Source organism: Chaetodon trifascialis, chromosome 21 (genome assembly GCF_039877785.1).
Source record: "Chaetodon trifascialis isolate fChaTrf1 chromosome 21, fChaTrf1.hap1, whole genome shotgun sequence".
NCBI lineage: Eukaryota > Metazoa > Chordata > Actinopteri > Chaetodontiformes > Chaetodontidae > Chaetodon > Chaetodon trifascialis.
In genome coordinates, this window is record NC_092076.1 from 5302027 (window position 1) to 5324265 (window position 22239).

The 22239-nt window shown below is 43.2% G+C and overlaps 1 protein-coding gene across 2 annotated transcripts in view; it reads left to right on the forward strand.

The window, feature by feature from the left end:
* ttyh2 (tweety family member 2) overlaps nt 1–20148 on the forward strand; it is a 57234-nt gene extending 37086 nt beyond the window's left edge. The window contains exons 5-15 of one of the 2 annotated variants that reach the window (XM_070991045.1): nt 717–812; nt 7022–7094; nt 11113–11182; nt 11347–11402; nt 13805–13897; nt 14029–14121; nt 14506–14648; nt 16290–16475; nt 16561–16639; nt 17725–17751; nt 18888–20142. In XM_070991045.1, coding sequence (XP_070847146.1) covers nt 717–812; nt 7022–7094; nt 11113–11182; nt 11347–11402; nt 13805–13897; nt 14029–14121; nt 14506–14648; nt 16290–16475; nt 16561–16639; nt 17725–17751; nt 18888–18968 — 997 coding nt within the window. In that variant the 3' untranslated portion in view covers nt 18969–20142. Of the gene's footprint in view, nt 1–716; nt 813–7021; nt 7095–11112; nt 11183–11346; nt 11403–13804; nt 13898–14028; nt 14122–14505; nt 14649–16289; nt 16476–16560; nt 16640–17724; nt 17752–18887 lie in introns of both variants that reach the window. The other variant, XM_070991046.1, reaches the window with a different exon arrangement.
* The last annotated feature ends 2091 nt before the right edge of the window (nt 20149–22239 follow it).

Sequence of the window (22239 nt, forward strand, 5' to 3'; positions counted from 1 at the left end):
CATAACAGATGGGTACGCCGAGGAGGGCGACGTCACACACACACACACACACACACACACACACACACACACACACACACACACACACACACACCTCAGATGACAACTATTACATGTGTCTGTTGAGGTGAAAATAAGTGGGACACTCCTCCCTTCTGGTTTTCTCTCCCACTTCTTTTCTCAGTCTTTTTTTTTTCTGAGTCAAATTACTGAAATTCGGTTTTATTCAAACTTCTTTTTTCCTGTCAAATATGAGAACATTGTACCCGACACAGTAACTGAACCATTGCTATGCCTGTCAGCTTTTTTCTTCCTGTGTGGCACATATGCAGTTTTCAGTGAGAATGGTGAAGGTATTACAGACTAACGCTGACCTAAACTCTGACACAACAGCGTCACGCATGTGTCGGTTGTGAACGTAACCTGTAGTTGTGCGTGTAATGAAAGCTAGTTAGCAGGGCATGCTAACGTTTGCAGCTTGAGACACACTGTTAATCCGTTTCTTACACTTTTGGACTTCTGTTTAATGGTTTTGTAAGCTGCTAAAGAAGATAATGAGCTCCATGTTTACTGATTTGTCCCTATTACTGATTGGGTGATGGCAAAAACCTGGTTACACACAAAGAGGATGTCCCTTTAACAAAACGCTTTGTACTTTGCCAAAACAGACATTCACCATCAGCAGTCTAATTTTCTGCCTCCGTCTGTCTCTGCAGGTGGCTCACCTACCTGCTGCTCCTCATCGTGGACCTGATCATCTGCCTGCTGGCCTGTCTGGGACTGGCCAAGCAGTCTCGCTGGCTTCTCACCACGTGAGTCTAATACGGCCTGTAAAGCTGAGCTACCGAGGGACAAGAACTGTTTTTTTGTTTTATAAAGAAAAGAGTCGACTTGTTTTTTAGTGTGACTTCAGTAAAAGGAAGATGCAGTGGTAAGATATACGAAGTGTGGATTGGGAGATTAGCAGACGACGTAAATCAAAGCTAACTGGGAGACTCCGTGGAAACAAAATACTTTCATCGCCTTGCTGTCACATTAGTGCTGCAGCAGCTGCTGCAGATTCAATTTGTCCAGATGTTAAACATGAAACTCAATGCTCACTTCTGCAAATCAAACTCAGGTTTATTCCCTGTACATTCTAATGGATAAAACCATCTTCCTCCAGTTTCTCCCAGATGCTTTTACTCTATTTCATGTAAATTTACTGTATAGGACCAAAGTTTAAAAAGTGGTGTTTCTGCCACCACTGTAGAGGTTAAACAACCACTCATCCACATCCTGATAAAGATAATTTTTTATTCACGGGCGCAGCATAATTCATGCTGTGCTTTACATTAATCTTTAATCCCGGAACAACAGATATGATACTTTCAATATTCATTTAGAGTTCGTCTGAGTTGGTGTAGAGAGAGGGAGCTGGAGGCAGGAGCTGCTCTTCTTCCCATGGGAAATTTCCAGTGAGCGAGGCAGCTGAGCGTTGGATCTCGTCCTTGTTCAAACACTGCCCTGATAGTCCTGTTGTATTTCAGCATTTGCCTTTTGGCATTGCCGGTGGTACGTTGAACTTGCTCAGCGTTGTCGTCTCGATGGCTACAAATTGGATTGGAAAGCCGTGGAGGGATGTGAGCAGAGCCATTTGATGTTATCAACAATACAACTTCCTGCCGATCGTTACTCCAGTTTAACACTTGACCTGCTTTAAATGGTTTCAGACATGCATTACATTGCATAACAGACACAATGTACTGTATATCCAGACCCTTGCATGAGGTCTCATTAATTTTTCAGCTTTGTATTTTTAGGGCCTTTTTTTCAAATCAATATTTTATTGACTCTACCTTTTATGAGTGACAAGAAAACATGATAAATAAATGAAAGCACATGTAGGGTGTATTAAAACACAGCATAAAAAGATGAATTCTAATATATTTTTCTTCAGTTTCTCTGGCTTTTAAAAGGAGGAAGGGAGGGAAAGACATGTAAATGAAAACAGGATGTTAGTATGACAGAATTATGGCATAAAAACACTCCCACACGTCATACATGATACAGTGGAAGAGATATTCCAGGTGATGTACATGGCGCACAGACACTGCACTGCATGTGGACTGTATATCCATGCAGCGCCTCCGCTTTCGTTTAATCTTCTTACACTATCTATAGCTTAAGTGTATCCCTCTCCACTGGAATGCGATTTTTATTTTTTTTTATTTTTTATTTTTCTCCCCGCTGTAAAGGAGCTTTCACGGGGCATGAAATCCACCCGGCCCTCCATTCATGCAGCCGAGCGTCACTCTGTCGCTCTCGATCAGTCAGTTCCGGGTGTGAGCCGCGCTAAACTTGCCCTACTAACCACAAACCCACCCCCACTTCATCCTCCCGCCCCTCTCCACATACAAGATGAGTCAGTGTCAAGAGTGTCTGCGCTCCCAAGGCATGCTCTCTTCCAGTAGAGTGGAAGTTGGTTGCAGGCTTTCGGGAGTAGATTACACTCTGGGGGCCTTTCGACTCGTCCCGGTGCTTATAACTGGCTGGCTCGCTGTTAGCATGAAGATACGCCCACATGCGAGAGAGGGAGAGACATCCATAGACCTCGCTGTCAGCAGTTTTTATTTGGATTTCTCTTCGGTCTGCCTCTGCTCCTGTTTCATGTTGCTGCTGAATCTTTCACCAGCACAAAACAAATTTTCCATCCACCTCCACTGACGGCAGCCATCTGAGACACTGGCATCTCAAAACCTGAGTACAGAGCACAGCATCTATTGGGTGAATTGAACCTGAAAATGTCATGATGTAAATGCAGCACAAGCCTTTTTCCAAGCTCAATGATGTGGATTGCATGTGATGACAGTAAAGGAGAGGGGAAACTCTACCTGGGGGCAGGAATAATTAGAGCTGTCATGACTGAGAACACACACCAAGAAGAATTGTCATTTAAACAAACAATGCAAATGAGCGAGGTTTGCTGAAATTATAATGAAAGAAAATCACAGCATTGGCAAGAAAGGAGGAGTATATTTTGCTGCCTGCAGGAAGGAAGTGGTAATAGAAGCTTTGTGTGTAAAGTAATAAACAGTCTTACAGGGGAAACCAGAGCCGTTCAGGTAACCTCAAATGTCCAAAGCACCAATTGGCTCACACTCTGTAAGCCTGAGGAAATGGCAGCTGAGTTCAGCAACTAGTTTTCCACCTGTGCAGCTGAGCTTGGTGATCAAGTATCTGCTCTACTGTACTGTAATTTATGCAAGCAGATACTTACAGCCCGAGAACAAACGAATGAATTGATGAAAGTGAAAGTCAAGAAGGCTGCGAGTCTAAACATGGACAAACTTTTGTATTCGACTAATGTGCAACAGCATGGAGAAAAGTCTGAATTGAGTCTGATCAGCATAGTAAGGACACGTTGCCGAGGTGAAATGTTTTAAAAAGACTTGAAGCATGAGCGAGGACTTGTTTACTTTGCTAACATTTAACTGATAATTCTCGAACCTTAACTAAAGAGCTTTTGTTGCCTAAACCTTATCACACAATGCAAACACTGATCTTTGTGTGTAGTGCCACATCCACCCCAACCACCTCCCTGCAGCTCATATGTATACAAACACAAAGCGCTTCTTAGATTAATGCCCAAAGATGACGCCCAAAAAACATTTAGCAAAATAAGTATGTACTTTTGAACCCATACATACATGTTCAATTGGTCCATTACCACAGGGCAGAGTGTTTTTCCACCCTGCTGTGCTCTGATTGGCTAGTCCTACTGTGCTGTGATTGGCTCGTGCTTGAAAGGAAGAAAGCCTTTCTGCCAGAAAGCTCTTTCACCCAGGAGGCTTTCTGGCAGAAAGGCTTCCCTAGCCAATCACAGCACAGAAGTACCAGTGACTCACAGCACAGTTAGGGAGGCACCTGATGATTAGTAATCACATGTGTTGCATGTAACACTATAACATTTAAAAATTGTTTACTGATTGTGTTTATTAAACTTGATTGCACTGAAATGCTTCTATCTGCAAAGACGGACTCGATGGGGAGTGCCACAGGGAGGTGGCCTTGGCCTTTGAAGTTCTGCACATATACAGTATAAATGACCTTCCAACCGGTGCCTTTAGTGTAGAATCCATATGTATGGAGATGACACAGTTGTGTAATATTCATCGAGTCAGCGGGAGAGGAAGGGCTGTAGCTGTGAATCCAAGTCACAGCAGGTTGTTGACATGAAAAAAGTAAGATGAAAGGCAGGTTTTTGATGATTTATTAAAACCGCAGCTATTCAAACTTTGAAGAGATTGCACAACATTGCGGGGTGATAATACAAGGATACAATTACTTCTAGTGTACATGTAGTCAATACATGGTCAGCACACAAACCACTAACTACTGCGCTGTCAAGACGGGAGCCAAACACAGTAATGTCCAGTGTTGTCTGGATAGTTAAGAAATCCTGCAAGTCCAAGTCATCTGTGAGAAAGTTGTTATGATTTCCTCAAGACACATAAACACAGTATAATGATGCGTGTGTTCTGTTTGTCGCCAGTGGTCTCTGAGATGCCGAAGTACAGTCTTATCATTGTGATAAGCTAATTGCCATTGGCAGTATGTTAGCCTGTCTCCAGCATTTTTGCTCTGAGGGTCACCCCCTAACCCTAACTCTTAATAACCCTAATGACTAGAAAAGGGTCAATATGCTATTAATATGCATGATTATAAACAACCAGTTAATGAATATGTGTACTGTGACATAAACTGTGACCAGAGAGTTCAGTTTTTCGGTTAAGAATCTCCCCCCGCTGATTTAATTCAGAGTGACTTGACCTCATCCTTAGTGGGTTTATTTGCCCTGCTCATTGGCCTCTGAGACTTTTTCACTTGATGTGCTTTGCATCAGGTTTACAGCCGATTTCCTGCTATTCTGTGTAGCTCAGTGAATCCCCTTTGCCCACCAGAGCACATAACTGAATACAGTCTGGCTTGGTGTGGAGCAGAGAGGGCATTTCTCCCATTTGCCCATTCATCCAGAGTCGTAGTGAAGAAGCTCCAGCAGCCGAGTATCACAAACCCCAAAACAGCAAACTGTCAAACGGACATGGCCTGGCAGACACGTCGGCCAGCGGCTCCCAACCTTTTTGCCTCATGACCTTTTAAAACAAACAGATGTCATGCCCCTCATGACATCCGCAGTGTGGACTGAAGCTGTGACCAGTTCAACCAAAGAGGGATTTTTCCTGCTCAGTTTGTTTCTTGTGAAATATTTTTAGACGCCTAATGATGTGAAAGTACTCAATATTTCACAAGCAAAAACATCTTATCCCTTTGATCATCCTGCGATGCTGCAGATTTATCTTGGGGCCGCTTTGGCAGATACGTTAGGCTGGGAACCACCACCGCAGACACATGCATGTGAGCACAGACACATGCGGACAAACAAGTAGTAAACACACAAAATTAGTGAACACAACGTACAGAAACATTCAGGGCACTTGTGTATGTTCGCAGACAAGCTCCTGAGAAAACTTTCCATGGAACCATATACAGACCCAGCGGTTTCTGTGGTGAACCACACTGAACCAGTGAGACAGTAGAGCAATTTTTGCTTTCCAATTTTAAATCAAGATAAGGACCAGTGAAGCCTTGCCTTCTTTCCTATCTGTTTCATTGCTAAGTGTCAGGGCTTGTGAGGGCTGAGAGAAGGAAGGAGACAGACTGCAAGAGTGAAAAACTGATAAAGAGGGAGGCAGAGGAAAGATAGGGGAGAGAGGGGGTGAGGGAACAGAGAGAGTAAAGAACTGGGAAAAGGAGATAAAGGAAGAATGAGTGCGAACAAGTGGTGGCTTGTAAATTCAGTGTTGGGAGCTTAGCCTCCTCTCAGCACATTGTGAATTGGATTACCGAGGGAGCTGGAGAGTGTTGAAAGATGGACGACGCCTGGACATGAATACTTACATTCAAACACGGTGACATGCTGTAAGGGAATTATCAGGAAAGTGTTCAAATCAACAGGAGTATTTCACCTAACGAGAGCTGATGTATGACAGGACGCGTGTTCGTCTTTTAATGGGTGTTGATCTTCTCTTATTGCACACACGTAGACCGGCCTGCATGCATCTGTCCAGCTGTCTCCCTTCGTCGTCACGTGTCTCTGATGTCATTTTCTGATACCGTGAGATCATCAGGGAGGGAGGCGGCTGTAAAACAAAACCACATTTTTATGTCCTCGTGGGTGCAGGGAGCAGGCATCCACCCACGGGGGCTGTAATCGAATGGAGGCCTGCGGAGCGGATACGCTCCGAAGCTCGTTCCTCGCTCCATAAAGCCGCCGCGCTGCAGCTGTATGTTAAGGCTGCAGAATAACTCCCACAGAAATAAACATGACTGTTTCTGTTGATGGCAGGCCAATGAGATCGCCACGCCTGGCCCTCAGGGCTCACGCCATTTCCTTTCAAAAGCAGTGGCTGTTACGAAAATAACTCCATCTGCGTCGCTGCACTCCTGTAGGCTGCTGATAACCATATTAACCAAATTCCACTTTTTTGCTTTAGTTTTGAGATTGTCCGTCCGTTGTCATCTGTATATACTATAGACTTTGTCCTGCATCTTCTGGGATGTTGTTTCCACATCATGCTTATGAAAAGGCCAACTTAAAGCTGCGATGATTACATTTTTACAACACGATTGGATCACATGACTGCTTGAATGTGAAAGGAATTGCTGGTGTTGATGAACCCACAGAGAATTATCATTCAGTCCTGCAGCTTTCCTTTGCTCTATGGAGCTTAATAACATGTTGTTTTGATTTTCCAGCTTGTAATTTACTGTTTTGGTTCACTCACTGTTCTCGTTTGTCTTTTCTGGCAGCTGCAGGCAGCTTTTTTTTCTGAAATAGCTTGAATAAAACCACTGTTTACTACCTGCTCAGCCCCAAACAGCAGGCAGGCAAAGTTAGCAGCTAGCCGGTGAACGAAGTGGAACATTTAGCTGCTGAAATGACTATAAAATGACCTTGTGTTGCTTTGTGTCCCTGCAGGATGATGGTGTTTGGAGTGCTGACGCTGGTCCTGAGCTGGACTTCTCTTGGAGCTGACCTGGCCACGGCTGTGGTGAGCTGCTTTGCTTTGTTGTTTACCCCAGTATCAACTTGTATACACTTATCTGCAATCAATTCCTGTCACGGCTGACAGTGGTGACAAATTGCTTTGACTCGACGCACAGTGCTTTTGAAAAATGTCTTTCAGCGCGTGAGGGGAAGGAGACAAGATGATCATACAACGCGCTTCTGCATGTGCACCTGTTTATGAAAGGGATGGAAACAACTGTCTCAGAGACACACGTGCACCTTTTTTGCTGAAATGTTAACACAGGATGCAGCTGCAGTTTGTTGCGTTTGTCTCAATGTATTAGCTGCATAGCTGCTAATCAGGGCTCTTTCTCGTTTAGCCGAAATTTAAATTAATCCCGGTAAAATATGTGTGAGCTCGAAACACATCACAGCCATGCGGCGTCGCGTAAAAACGGTTTCTGCATGTTCTCGCTGCCCAATCTCAAATCCTTCTGATCTCGGTTTGTCTTTCCGTCACCTCACACGCTTTTGATCTCTGCCATCAAACGTCACACAGCCAAAAATAGACCAGCAAAAGAACAAAATCCCAAATCCACACCTTGTCAGCATCATTATACAAGCCTGAATAACTTCATTCAAAGTCAAGGATTATGACAACAGGAATCCAATTGCTGTTTTTAAAGCCTATCATGCTGAATAGGTGAATAGTTTCAGTGTTTTGCTCTATTATGGTCGCACACAAAAAAAATGACCTGGAGGGTTAGAAAGAGGAGCGATGTGAAAATAGAGAGATGTGTTTGAAAGATCAGATGGATGAGCGCTGGTGTTTGACTCACCTGCCTCAGGCACGTGTGCTGTTTTTCTCAGGTTTGTTGTCGAATGTTGTGTTTTGACTCCAGGCCGCACAGGATTGTGAACATGTGTGATTTTAAGTTGTGGTTAATGAGCATCGGGTAGAAAGCAGCAGGAGGTGCGATCAGTTACACATTACTCCGGCTTCATCTTTCCTTTTCATCTCCCGGTTTAATGTCTCCTTCACAAGGCTTGCCTCTCTGTGGTCTACATTAGCTGGTTTGATGGTGGGTTCCTTGTGAAAAGCATGCAGCGTTCAACACAGAACTTTCCAGCGAACATACAGATGATGTGCAGTTCATTTATCCTGCTCCACCTGCTCAGTGTTTTGTGTGCAGGTGGAAATGTGGACTTCTGCTATAGGAAAGGAAACGAGATCACCAGAATCAAAAGGGGTTCCTTCTCTGGGGGAGCGTTAATATTCATGAACGATCAGTAAAAAGTGAGACTTGGAGCTAAAGATGGCGCTTTAAAGAGCATGAAAGTCCAAATCCAAAATAAATTTCGTGGGAGGTCATGAAAATGACGATCCATCCTGAGGGGACGTTGAACATCTGCAGCCATCAGTATTCCTCCAAATGCTTTGTCGTGGTTTTGTCAAGTGTCTGTGGAGGGAGAGTTCTGACCCAGCTTGACACTAAATGGTCCAGGATCATCAAAATAACTGGACACCATGAGTATTCAAACCAAACTTCATGTTGTTGAGGTATTTTACTCTCCAGCGAAGGAAGCTGAACTCGCCTTGAAAGCGTTCCTCTCCCTTTGACACATGATGCGGCTTTACAGAGATCACTCTCACATTTTGTCCTCTCGCCGTGTGTTACAACATCGCGGCCTTTACGTGGGGCCGTTATGTAAGCTGTCTGCTGCGTGGTGTTTGGCTGAGGCTGACCCCGACTGGACGTCCGCTCCGCCTTTTCTCCACCGCCGTGTAAAAAGGCCGGGTGATTGCTCAGGCAGGGATGTGAATGGCTGTGAAGCAAGCAATTACATGAGCGATCGTCAGCGGCTCCTTCAGACATCACATCTGTGTGTGAATATATGTGTGTGTTTGCGCCTGTGTGCGTGTCCTCTCAGATGTGTGTTAGGGTGAGCGGTGCAGGCCAGTGTACACGTGTTTGTTTGTATATGTGGGGATTTTTGTTTGCACTTGGGCAAAAACTAGTGGTCGAGGAGTGTGTGTAACCTGCCTGCATGAAGGTTAGAAAGTGTGTGTGTGTGTGTGTGTGTGTGTGTGTGTGTGTGTGTGTGTGTGTGTGTGTGTGTGTGTGTGTGTGTGCTCTCTGACTCAGTACAGGCTCAGAATAACGAATGACACACTTCGAGCCCTTATACAACCCCGATTCTAAGACAGTTGGGAAGCTGTGTAAAACCTAAACAAATACAGAAGGCAGTCAAACAAACTGTGTGTCGTGGCTTTACGTAGTGTTCCTGAGCCCATGTAGTAACATCCTTTAAACAATCATGTGTTTCACAAAGCGGTAGAGCGCACTCTTTGCATGTGAACGACTGAAACATGCATCAAATTCAGAATAAGCAGATAAACAGAACATATATCCATATATTGTCTTTGTGCAGTGTTCAGTTGAGTATATGTGGAAAAGAACTTCAGGGTTGTACATAATACTCTGTTAGGCTGTCAAGTCTTTTTCTTTTCTCAGTTAATCATTTAGTCTATAAATGCTGGAGCAAAGCAGAGCCTAAGGTGATGTCTTCACACCAGTAGGTTGAAACCCAAAGATATTCTGTGTGAGAAAACTCAGCTCTGATGTGCTGCTATGAGTTCCTTTGAAAGATTTCACTTCACTTCGAGCTCAAATTTCTTATGACTTTCTTCTTTTTTCAGTAATGGTTTAAGTCACACTCTTGACTTGATGTAATATTAACACCGGCCATCCATTTTCCTTCCCACTCAGTCATTTTCGGGGGGTAAATGGGCTGCAGACTGTAGCAAACGCCGGACAGGTCATCAGTCCATTGCATGGCTAAAATAAATCGAAATTCTCACCTGTGGGCTCTCTCCACATCGTCTGACTCTAATGGCTTTGGACTGTCGAGGGGAACTGGAGCACCTGTGGAGAACATGCCAGCAGCGGTGGCCACTTAGCCGTCACACAGCCCGAACGTGCCGCTGCCACCTGAAAATGCTTGAAAATCACTGAAACGCCAACTTGACTTGAGGCTTGAACTTGTGATAATGAATTCTGTGCTGCAGCCTGGCTGCTGCGTCCCACTTAGAATGAGAAGGAGTTTGGTTGTTGTGCTGTAATGGTGTCGGCCCACCGCCGCCTCCAGAGGAACAACAACCCTGCATGCTGCTGTGGTGTGTTGGTGTGGAGACGGTGCATTTGTTTGTCTTCCCGGGGATCCTCCTGTGTGGCTGCAGTCTGTGCTGACAGGTGTGTGTGTCAGATGCTTGACTGGCTGCAGATGTTTGTGTGTCTGCATGGGAAATCTTCACATTTTGTGTGTGTGTGTAAGCTACAGATACATTAGCGCCTTAGTTCTCAATAAATGAATGCATAATGAATGCAGCCCTTCACAGAGCTCTTAATTACAGACAGCAGGTAATCAGAACTCTGCAGTCTCGGTGAATCGCTGTTTTCCCTTCAGGAATTCTAACAAAGTTGCTCCTGAATTGCGCAGCTCCCCGGCGTCCCTTGTTTCTAACAAACTAGCTCGGGTTTGCCGAGGAGCTCGACTTGCTTTATCTCATCTGTGCGCGGGGCTCATTAGCGCAGCCCCCAAAGGAGGTTAAGCTACACGCAGTGTGTTTGTCCTGAGCCCAGGGGACATTTAACATTCAGGCAGCACAGTTCGGAGGAGACCAGCGCTCCCCACTTTTTGTTATTTTGCCAAGCCAGGTTTCTTGTTAGTGCTGTGGAGGAAGAGTGGATGTGAGTGACAGAATGGGAAAGCAGTCCCGTCTAGACATGCTAAAGAGGATTATAAAAGCCCGTCCTCTTTAATTTCCCTTTTGTGTCAAAAAGTGATAAAGATGAAAGTAATCATTATTTTTCAGCTTTGTCAAAAAGACTGTCAGAGTGTTGATGAACTATTAATGACAGGTAATTAGTGTTTGACAATCTAATTCGTTCCTTCTCTGAATGGTTCTTTATGAATTTCTGTTTTGAACCCTCGTTTCAAGAACCATTCATCCTTTTCTGCCTTTATTTTCTCTCCACACGTCTCCCGTTTTATTTCAGGGTACGAGTGATTTCTGTGTGTCCCCTGACAAGTACCTCCTGAGCCAAACAAAGGGTATCGTCGGTGCTGGTGAGTTTCAGCGTGAATAGTATGAATAATGTTGCGTTAATGGAGTTGTAATTAGAGAGCATAAAGCTGTTGCCATGATACTAATTGCACTTTAGTTAAGTGAAAACACAATGCTTGGAAACGCGTTTAATCATCTTCTTCTTCCTGTTTGTGTTTTCTCTCAGACATCGTTCATTACTACATTTACTGCAACCAGACTCTGTCCAACCCCTTCCAGCAGGTAGGAAATGACGCTTTGCTCAGCTCCTGCCGAACGCTGCTGAATGTGCTGCTTTGCAGGTTATAAGACGTCTGCAGTATGTTTAGACTCAATATGCTTAAATCTGACTTACTTAAGATCAAGAAAATAAACAGAGGATGAGAGATGGGTGCTGGTATCTGAGCCTTTACAGTCCCACACACTTTCTGACTCCTTGTTAACTGATTAAATACGACTTACAAAATCAAAAGAATGCAAAATACAGGCTGTGGACCTGCGGCTAAGTTTCTCAGTATAATGACTAACTATGAATTACTACATATTGAAATTCTGTTTGGAAAATAGTTTTATGTAAAGCAGATGTTTTAAAACTTTCAAAACAATTAAAACTTGGCTTACTTTTCACCTAAATCTCTGCACATCTTTGGACCTGTAATTCACTGCGTCAGTGCTTCATTTCTCCGCCCTTCAAGCCTCATCTTTGTCCACCTGTTGAACATCCAAACTTCACCTCACATGTCTGGTGAAACCTCACACTGTCTTCAAGGCTGTCCATGGTATTTTTTTCCAATTCCCTTTCTCCTGTTTTTCTTCACTATTTGACACGTTTCAAACAAACAAGCCAAAATGTTACAAAGCTGCTGAGACAAGAGCGGTAAAATCCTCCCTTGTCCCTCTGGTCTGCGGTTGTGTGAGGTTACTCTTCAGAGAGTAGGGACTATGGGTCACCTCACTGGCTTCATGTCAGCGGTGAAGTCAATTTCTGCCAGATCTGGCCCAGCGGAGCTCAGATCTTATTATCTGGCTCTCGTAGACATGCCCCGAGGATAACGAGAGCGCAGCAGCAGAGGGCAGACGGCCGTCACCCCGCCTGGTAAACAAAGTCAGCACTCTTTTCTCCGCCACACAGATACCCAACAGGTGCAAAGTTCACGAGCAAGCTGGCAGATACAGGAATTCACAGTGATTGGCAAACATACGAGCTCTCCCTCTCTTTCTCCTCTGATGTATTCTCAGCCTGAACCACAGCGCTGGCCTGCACTTCTACCCTCTCTGCCCTCGCGCTTCATCGCTGTGGGCATCACTCCCGCGTCAACTCCTGCTTCTTTCCGCAGCTCTTTCTTCTATTCTTATCATCGTCATCTCCGCTCCTTTTCTCACTGTCCTCCTCCATCCACTTTCTCTGCCCTACTTTATTTGGCTCAGAACAAGCTCACCCAAGCTAAAATAAAAAGCCAAATCTGATCAGGCCACTGGATTGTGCAGCAGACAGCAGTTTGACCACGGACAGTCATGCAAATCCAGAAAAAAGAAAGTCAGATCAAAGGAAAGCAATTACATTTATGGATGGTTGAGGTAATTGACCATATCCTGTTTCAATTTAACATTGTGCCACAGGCCGGGAAGGGAGGGGGGGTTTCCAGGCTGCTCTTGTTAGATCGGACAGCTGTAAAGATACAGTTTTACTTTGGAGATATGACAGATTAATTCATTTATGGTTATGCTTGAATGTGAATTAACATAGAGGCATGGGCCAGAAGATGCTGTCTCTCAGGTAGGATGTGATCATCCATTCATATCACACTGAATGTCCTCTTTTGCCCCCTGTTGGTGAGAACACAAACCTGCACGACCGCACTGACGCAGTCTGCAGAGCGTTGTAATGTGGTCGAAGGATATTTTATCTTAGTCTACTGCCATGCAGATATATAATAATGCGGTCTTGTATTTGGTTATAGTTAAGACTAAAATTTTATTCTTTTTTGACCAGTGTCTAATCCAAAAAATATCCTACAATAGAAAAGTACATACATAAGCTCTAGCTGGAGCTAGCTGTGGCTGCTCTCCTGCTAGCCTGAGCTGAGCTTCCTTCCTTTCTTCCTGTATTTCAAAATCATTTCTGATGCTCCAGCATCTTAGTAATTGAGTTTGTTTTACCTTGTAATAAGACAGCAGCTAAATCCAAACAATGTAGAAAAAAGCTAAAAAAGCTAACTAGCATAGCTTGGATGCCCGCTACACTGTGTACCCAATTTATTTTATTTATTAATTTATTTGAAAATTACTTTTTTTCTTTTGGGGACGGTGGGATAATGATAGTACCACGGTGTAAAGTTCAGGTTTTACTACTTCTATCATCTGTTACCCACATTGTTCAAGCAGCCTTCAAACTTCAAACCATTTTTCTCCTTTTCTGTGTCGTATTAGTTCTTGTGTTTTGTCTGTCACATACTGTTCTATGATCCATTATGTGGACTATTGTGCTTTGATCCATTTGTTTTCAAGAATATTCTTTTAGGAAATGCATGCACATCATGTCGTGTGACAATAGCTCCATTAAAGAGCTCTTTCATCATCAAGACTTCCATCAAGATGAGAGTTTACTCTTCGCTCTGAGTGAGTTCAGACTTTCTTGTTTGCAGCCTCTAACCATCTTCCAGAGGTCCCTGACCACCATGCAGATCCAGATCCAGGGTCTGCTGCAGTTTGCTGTGCCTCTGTTCCCTACAGCTGAGGTATCAGTCACACAAACACAGAGGCTATGACTTTCACACTGTGTCAACAAAGTCAAATTATTTAAGGAGCAGCATTAGAAGGACTCCCTCATACAGATAAGAACATGCTATGCTGTATGATCTCTCCACAGAGAGACCTACTGGGTATCCAGCACTTACTCAACTCCTCAGAGGCGAGTCTGCACCAGCTGACCGCCCTGCTGGACTGCAGGGGGCTCAACAAGGTTCGTTCACTGCATCCTAATTGGCATCACAGCAGCACAACTAGGTCTTACAGGAGAGTAAGTGGCCACACAGGACTGCAGCATCAGACTGAAAGTGGAGCTGGGAAGAGAGCACAATAAAAACAATTTGAAATCTAAGGAGCTCCACTTTTCTAAACTCTGTTTACTTACTAATGTATATTTGAGTTTCCTGCACAGAGTAACTTATACGATGTGGCTCACGACTGCAGTGCAGACTACTTGAATAATGTTTAACCCCCCACTGAATCCCACACAGATGTCAGTCACTTTTTCAAACATGCCAGTGCGAGTCTGTCTATACGAGCAGCTTGTTTGTGCATCTGCCTTTTTGTTTGTGTTATATTACGTGTTTGACCTCTCTAGGACTACCTGGATGCAATGGTGGGGGTGTGCTACGACGGGGTGGAGGGTATGCTCTACCTCTGCCTCTTCTCCACCCTGGCAGCCTGTGCCTTCACTGTCATGCTGTGTGCCATTCCCAGGGCGTGGAGACAAATTGCCTGCAGGTCAGTTCGTTCTCTGCTTGCTCGCCTGCCTGCGCGCCCTCATTTCCTCGTCCTGCAGCCATCTCTATGCAGCTTCACGTACTGTATGAGCCAACCAGTGCGTGCGTGTGAATATTTTCTCAATTGCACCAGTGCCCAGATGTTTTCCTACAAATACAGATTCACTTGTGTGAGTGCAAGGTGCTCACTATCACAATACCTTAATTAACTTATTTAGCTAATAATTCAGTGGCATTAATCTGCGTTCACTGTGTGCTTCCTTCCTGTAAACTCATCTTAAATTTTAAACTTCACTTTTTGTGCATTTAAAGGGCCATAAGACTGATTCTGCATAGTTTAACCCATTCATTGATATTACAATGCATACTGTAGTTTTAGATGAATTTCTTGTCCTTCAGGTTAGCATTGTTTTTACCTATTTTGATAAGCAGTTCAGAATAACATGCAGAGAATAGAAACTGGTTTAAGAAAGGCAATCCATCACAATGAAACATTTATCACCTCTTTTTCTCTGTCAGTTATCATCAGGTGCAGGTGTAAGCAGCGGCTGTTTTGGAACCGCTTTTTGTCAAGGCACGCTGACACTTGAGATATAAATGCAGGAAACCACAATATTCACATTATCTTTGCCGCCGTGTTCGTGTGTGTTTTCCAGGTTTGATCTCCTGACAGTACAGCCGCAGAAAGCTTATCAGCGGCTGACCTCTCAATCCTAGAAAGCATTCAGGAGGTCACAGCTGTACTACTATACACTGATAACACAAATTTGTACCAGAGAAAAAGGTGATGGATCACATGTGCCACAAAAGTTTCAAGTCTATGTTCAGCTGATGCATGCTGAAGAAACACATGGCTTCCTGGAAGAGAGGAAGTTAAGCGGAAACCTCCCTGTATGCTTTTGGAAATGGTCAGCAACAGTGTTAGATGTTCAAAACTCTATTTCAAGTAAAAGTCAGCCAAGAAATTATTGATTATGCATGAAAAAATGAACAATAACAGAAGAATTTGTCACTCCTGTTATCATTCTGGGGATGGTTATGTCCTATATTTTGGAACATCACATGCTTTTAGTTTGTTAGGCTGCGGGCTGCAACTTGTGCCTTGTATTTTTTAGTCTATATTTGTTGACATTTTGGCTAATTGGCTTCATTAAAGTATGCCGAGTTAGCTATTAGCAGCTTCTGTGTGCAGTGTACCCACTGATGCAAAGAAAATTACCACTGGATCACTTTGATACTGATTCTCAGGCAAGTTCTGTAATTATACAGTGAGCGGCGTCTTTTTTCCTACGATTTCGAAGCGGATTCATGGATGTTTGTTTGTTATGGACATCAGAGGTAATTAGATAATCGTGTGTAATCGTGTAAGTCACACTGAATATAAGAATATGTGTATCGTGTCATATTTTACTGAGCAATGACTCAGAGAGGAAGAAGCTTGAATACTTCGTAATAATGAGCCGTGTCACTGCCGAATCCACAATCCAATTTAAATGGATTGTTTAACAATTTACTTCCTGTTGGTTTTAGAGCACCACAACACGCAACGCAGTCCTTTTCACCCTCGTTCCTCACGTCTCTTCCCCCACGCCCCCTCCTTTAAGCCAATCATCATCCTCCCCTTCTGCTGATGTTTCTCCAGAGAACGAGATTACGACGACATCGACGAGGAGGATCCATTCAACCCGCGGGCGAGGAGGATAGGCTCTCAGAACCCCAACCTCACCAACATGCACAGCTTCTGCAGCTACAGCAGCAGCATGGGCAGCCAGAGCAGCCTACACCCGCCCGCCCCGGCCGTCTCCAACGCCCCCATGTCTGAGTACATGTGAGCGAGTAATGAGTTTGATTTCTGCATTTCACGTGTTTGTAATTCCTCCAGCGTCTGAGTCGACTTTTTCATTCCTTCTCAGGAACCAGACAGCTCTGTTTGGAGGAAATCCGCGGTACGAGAACGTGCCTCTGATAGGACGAGGATCTCCGCCCCCGTCGGTGCGTTGGGTCCCAGAGGCCAAGTCCTTCCTATGATGTCACTTCCCTCTGAGCTAACAGACAGATTTAGCCTTTAAAGCACAGGAAACTGTTTTATTAGAATAACTGCTGATAACTCGTATTATCGCTGTGATTCAAGTGCTGGGCCACATCTAACACTCTTTCTTTGCTTAAATCAACTTTTTAAAGGATTTCTAAAAGATGTTTAATGAGAAACTCTGCAGACGGTGCCTTCTTCTGCCCTCCTTAACTTACAGGATGCTGACTTACAGTACTTAAGCTAGGAGAGGAGAAGTAATGTAGTTAATATTTAATCATGAACTGAGCATCATTTAGCTTCCTTCAGGTCAAATTCCCAGGAGGGAGTGACACGTGTCTTAACCCATAAACTGGCTCACTGTTGACATTAAAGGTTTTCTTCCTCATTGGATAAATTCGCCTCCCGCTGGGCCACTTGTCTCTTGTTACTGTACATCACGGAGATAAAAATAGAAACATTTTGGATTAAATTTTCATTGGGCACAGCCTCTTAATGACATGCCGCACAAGCGCGTGATGAAATACCGCAGTTTGTTGCTTCGTGCCGGTATTTAATCTCCGTTAGATCAGTGTTTTTTAACCTTTTTAAAAGATAATTCAGACAGTGTTGTGAGCATCACGTCAGGAAACACAAACCAAATACTTTTGATAAACTGCTTATTCTTTGATGTCCTGCGTAGATGTTTAAATTCCACAAAATTGTAACAAAGATCGATATATTTCTACTTTTCATGTTAGTGTTTTATCACAGTTTGAAGATGAAGAAGAAACGTCAGTCATCGTTCTCATTAACCTTCAGCCTAAACTTCCAGCTTGAGTTAACCAAAAAGAATGTGATGTACTTTCTCTCATGACTTCTTTCCTAATTAATACCAGCAAGTGATGTATAATTAAATTCTCCCTCATGACTACAACTGTGCAGCACCATGCAGCAGTCTGCAGCTAACAGCTTCTTTTATATATTTTTTGTTTGTTCGTTTGTCATGTGTATGTTTGTTTGTATCTTTCATTTCGATATTTCCTCTTTTTTTTATCAACTTTTGGAGATATACTCTCAGCAGTATAGAAACCGAGTAAGTCTTTTCAACTCTTCCTCAGGATTAACTCCCTCACTTCTCCTCTGTTGCATCTCTGTCTTTGACCTCTCCTCCACCTCCCATCTCTTTGTTTGGTTCCTGTGTAGTTTTCCTGTTTGGCATGGCTTTTGACTCACAACCTCTCGTCCTCATTCCAGAGAGTCTGTTTGAGTTAGTGAGGGTTTGTCTGCCCCTGGCGTTCACAGGGTGGTACTGCAGTTCTGTCCCTGGATTTCCTCACAGTTAGCCTCCCTGTGCATGCAGTTCTGCTCCAGTCATTCAATTCTATAGCTTGTACTGCCACAAGGTGTTAAGCACTGGGCGTCGTGTAGCGCTATAGAATTTATCTTATCCTGATATTGACAGATTTGCAGTGATGTCACAGTTATTCTTAGTGCAATTGATTGACATGTTGCCAGTTGCACATTTCATGGGTAATGGATTGATTTGAGCCAGTTCTGTAGATATGAGTTTAAGGAATATGCCCCAGAAAATCTATTCTTTGAGAATAAAACACTCAGCACCTGTAGGCTTGAAGGTAGCTCTTTAACGTCCGTGGCTTCCTTCTTTCTGGTAGTAGTCAGCCTGGATTCACAGCACTTACAATGGATTCCACTCCCACTACCATCCACCTCTGAGCCATAGATCATGTGACGACAGCAAAAGGTATCCAGTCGCAGGTATTCAAGCAGACCATTCCAGTCCATGGGGGTCTAATCAGGCAGGCAGACGTCCGAAAGGGCAGGTAGGAAGACAAAAAAGGATGGAACACATGAAGCGAAGGACCGAGGGCAAAGGACAGATGTGAACACGGGGTAGGCTGATGAGGGAAAAGCATGTGTGCAGGTGGGTGTGGAGGACTAGACAGTGATATTAAACTCTCAGCACAATACTGCCGTAGTCTGGGTTGGCACTGGAATCCATTTCTAACAGCTGTGAATCCAGCTACAGCTGCCGAGCTTCAGTCTTTAAAGAGCCACCTTACAATCCCACACGTGGACTATTCCTTTAAACCCCATGGCATTTTCTTTCTTTTTATCTGGTGATTAGGCTTAGCACCGCACCTGTGAAACCTCGCCTGTGGCTCACAGCATCGGCCCGTAATGCTCCGTGTGTTTGCCTTTCCTCCGCAGTACTCCCCCAGTATGAGGGCCACCTATCTGTCCATGACCGAGGAACAGAGAAGACAGTTTGGGAACGACTTCCAAGCATAGACTTCTTTATCTGTCCCTGGAGGGAAATGGCACCCAACACACACACACACACACACACACACACACACACACACACACACACACACACACACACACACACACTCATCAGACAAAGCGTGTGTGGCTATTTGAAGCATCACAGAGGACAGTGTGTAACACGTCGTTAGTCCAGGACTCCGGACAATGGAACCACATCTGTACCGTTCTCTCATACATGATTAATCACTCTTTTCTGTCATTAGCGGGGAACTTTCTAAATGTTTCTGCCACGTGCTGTCCAATTAAACCTGCTCTTAATACATTGTGTTAAAAAAAAAAAAAAAAAAAAAAGAAGAAGGTGGGCAAAGAATTCGCTGTCTTTATGAAGACGATTAATAAAACAGGTGATAGCAGCATAGCAACGTTTTCACAACAACGTTTAAAAAAGATGTATGTGATTTAAAGTGAGTCGTCTCTCCTGTTCTAAGAGTTCTTCTTACATTCAGGTCTCCAAAGAGAAAAGTCTGATATGACGGCCGCTGTGAACATTATTCTCTGCGTTTCGTGCTTCGTGCTCGATGTTTGTGAAGCACAAGCCCAGCGCTGGCAGCACGCATCGGGAGGTATTGTTGAGGTCTAATTTATTTCCATTCACACAGAGACATGCCTGCGAGCGAGGCTTTGTGTGTCTGCACCTCCTGGAGACGAGACGACCTTGAGACCGCCGCTCCTGTATATAAATTGTACGATAACAGACTGTTGTCTCATTCCGATGTGGTTTATTTTGTTTAAGCAATGTGCCATTTTTATATATTTTTTCTAGTTCTGTGTGTCACATAGATCACTTTTTTTTATTTGTAAAGGGCCACGAATTCCTGATTTTTGCCCATTTAATCCAGCTAATACAAAAAAATTGTAGTTTTTGTCATAACTCGGGAAGCTGTGCTGCTCTAACCACCATTAATGAGAATATTCAGGTAATTATTTTCATCAGTCCAAACCACCCAAACAGTACGTTTGTACTGACTAACAACGGTTCTCTGTAGGGATTTACTACATGCAGTTTGGTTTATTAATTATTTTCTTAAGTGTCATTTCTTTCAGCATGTTACATTGTACAGGCACTGAGAGTGGTGCTTAATTTCGTGTGCGACCTTTAAACTTCAGGGTCTAACTGTGAGTTGAATAAACCAGTTTTGAGTAAAACTTGTTGTGTCTTCACTTTGTCATTGGGAGTTCGTGCGCTTTGGGTGCAACTTCAGTGTCCAAATCACATCGATGCATGTTCCTGTCATCAACGCCAAAGGACGCTAAAGTCTCTAAAGATGTTTTTTTAAGACATGAACTCTCTGAACGTACTGAAACCCAGACACATAACATGTTTGCATAATGTAATATCGTGTAAACAGAAGCTGTAATTAAACATCTTTCCTCCTTCCTCATAAGAAAAATAAATGGATGCAGCTGCATTAAAAGCAGGTTTGTTAACCAAAATGTTCATGCAGTGAGCGACTGTGTGTCTGTTCATGTTGTAAAACTTGATGGCTATTGTTCAGTGTCCGCTCTATTTCTCCACATTAACGCTGAGGCCGCCATGCTGTTCCACACTAAGGTGATTATGTTCAGTGACGTTTTTGTTCCGGAAAGATTATAGATTATGTTTGTCAATTAATCTTTGACTACTTCATGATTAACTGATTGATCATGTCGCCTGTAAAATGTCAGAGATAATTGCAAATTCCATTCATTTTCCAAAGAGGATGTCTGTATTTGAAGGGAAGGTTTTAATACAGGTCGCTGATAAGGGAACTGGTTTTCTAAGTCTGCTAGTTGCCTGGCTGTGGGGGAAAGTAACTAAGTACATTTACTCGAGTACTGTACTGTTAATTTGAGTCAAAAATTATATTTTAATTTGACTTGATTTCCCAAAAGCACCTGTTTTATAACTGACGTTATGTAACTGTTCACATGCCGCCATGCTTAACATTACTGAGGATTTTGTTATAATTGAACTCATGTTCTAATAATCATCTTCATTTATGATCGTTTAAAGTTCCCCCTCAAGTCAAAAGTGTGTTTTGGTTATTGTCATTTTCCTCAGATGTTTGAGCTTCACTTCTCAGCTTTAATACTAGAAGACAATTTTCAAACTCACCTGAATTCACATAATCATGGTTGTGTATGCATAGAGGTGTTCATAGATTTTAGATATTTTTAATGAGAAGATGCAGATGTCATTTTAAGAACCGTTAACTAAGTAATTGAATCTTTTTTTCATTAAAACCATATCACAGGCTTAATATTGTTCAGAGTGGGGTTTATTTTGTCTCAAAACACGTCTGGAGGGAATCTTTAACATTTCATCTGATATACTGAAATAACGGCACACCACACCTCATGCACACCACTTCAATCATAAGTAAAAAAAAAAAGGGGGGGGGGGCTTTTTGAACATCAAAGCATATATAATCAATATATCCTCCACACTGTTGAGTTTGCAGGGGTTTAAAAAAAAACAAACAAACAAAAAAACACCGTCCTGAATCGTTTTCCAACTTTTTTGGCGGAGTTGTTTTCGTGGCTTTTGTCTGTGACTTTTTTCAGTCAGTTTGTTTGTGTTTAATAATCTCTGGATTTGACTTTGTGCCAACAAGTTGTTTGAGACTGCAGCTCAAAGGAAGGTCATTTTTATTTCTTCCAGCAGGTGTCAGTATAGTCTCACAAAAAGTGCCGCTCAGTGGAAGCTGAACTGCAGACAGAGCAGAGGAACAAAGACAATATATTCAATGTTTGACCTCATCAGCTTCACTGATTTTTGTAAATATCTGCTTATTCTGAATTTGTTGCAGCAACACATTTCGAACAAGTTGGGACAGGAGCAACTAAAGACTGGGAAAGTTGTGGAATCTCTCCAAAAACACCTGTTTGGATCATTCCACAGGTAAACAGGTTGATTGGTAACAGGTGATAGCATCATGATTGAGTATGAAAGGGGCATCCTTGAAAGGCTCAGTCATTCACGAGCGAGGACGGAGCGAGGTTCACCACTTTGTGAACACATGATTGGATAAAGGACATTACTACATGGGCTTGTTGGTAATGACTATTTATTTACAAATGACTGCATTCTGTGTTACGTTTCACAGAGACCCAACTTTGTTGGAATTGGGGTTGCAGTACTCTAGAAGGTAAAGGTAACGCTGTGTTTGCGTTTGTGAAGGGAAAATAACGGGGAAATACACACCTAAGAAAAAAAAAAAGACTAAATCTGGGTGATATATATTGGTGCAAT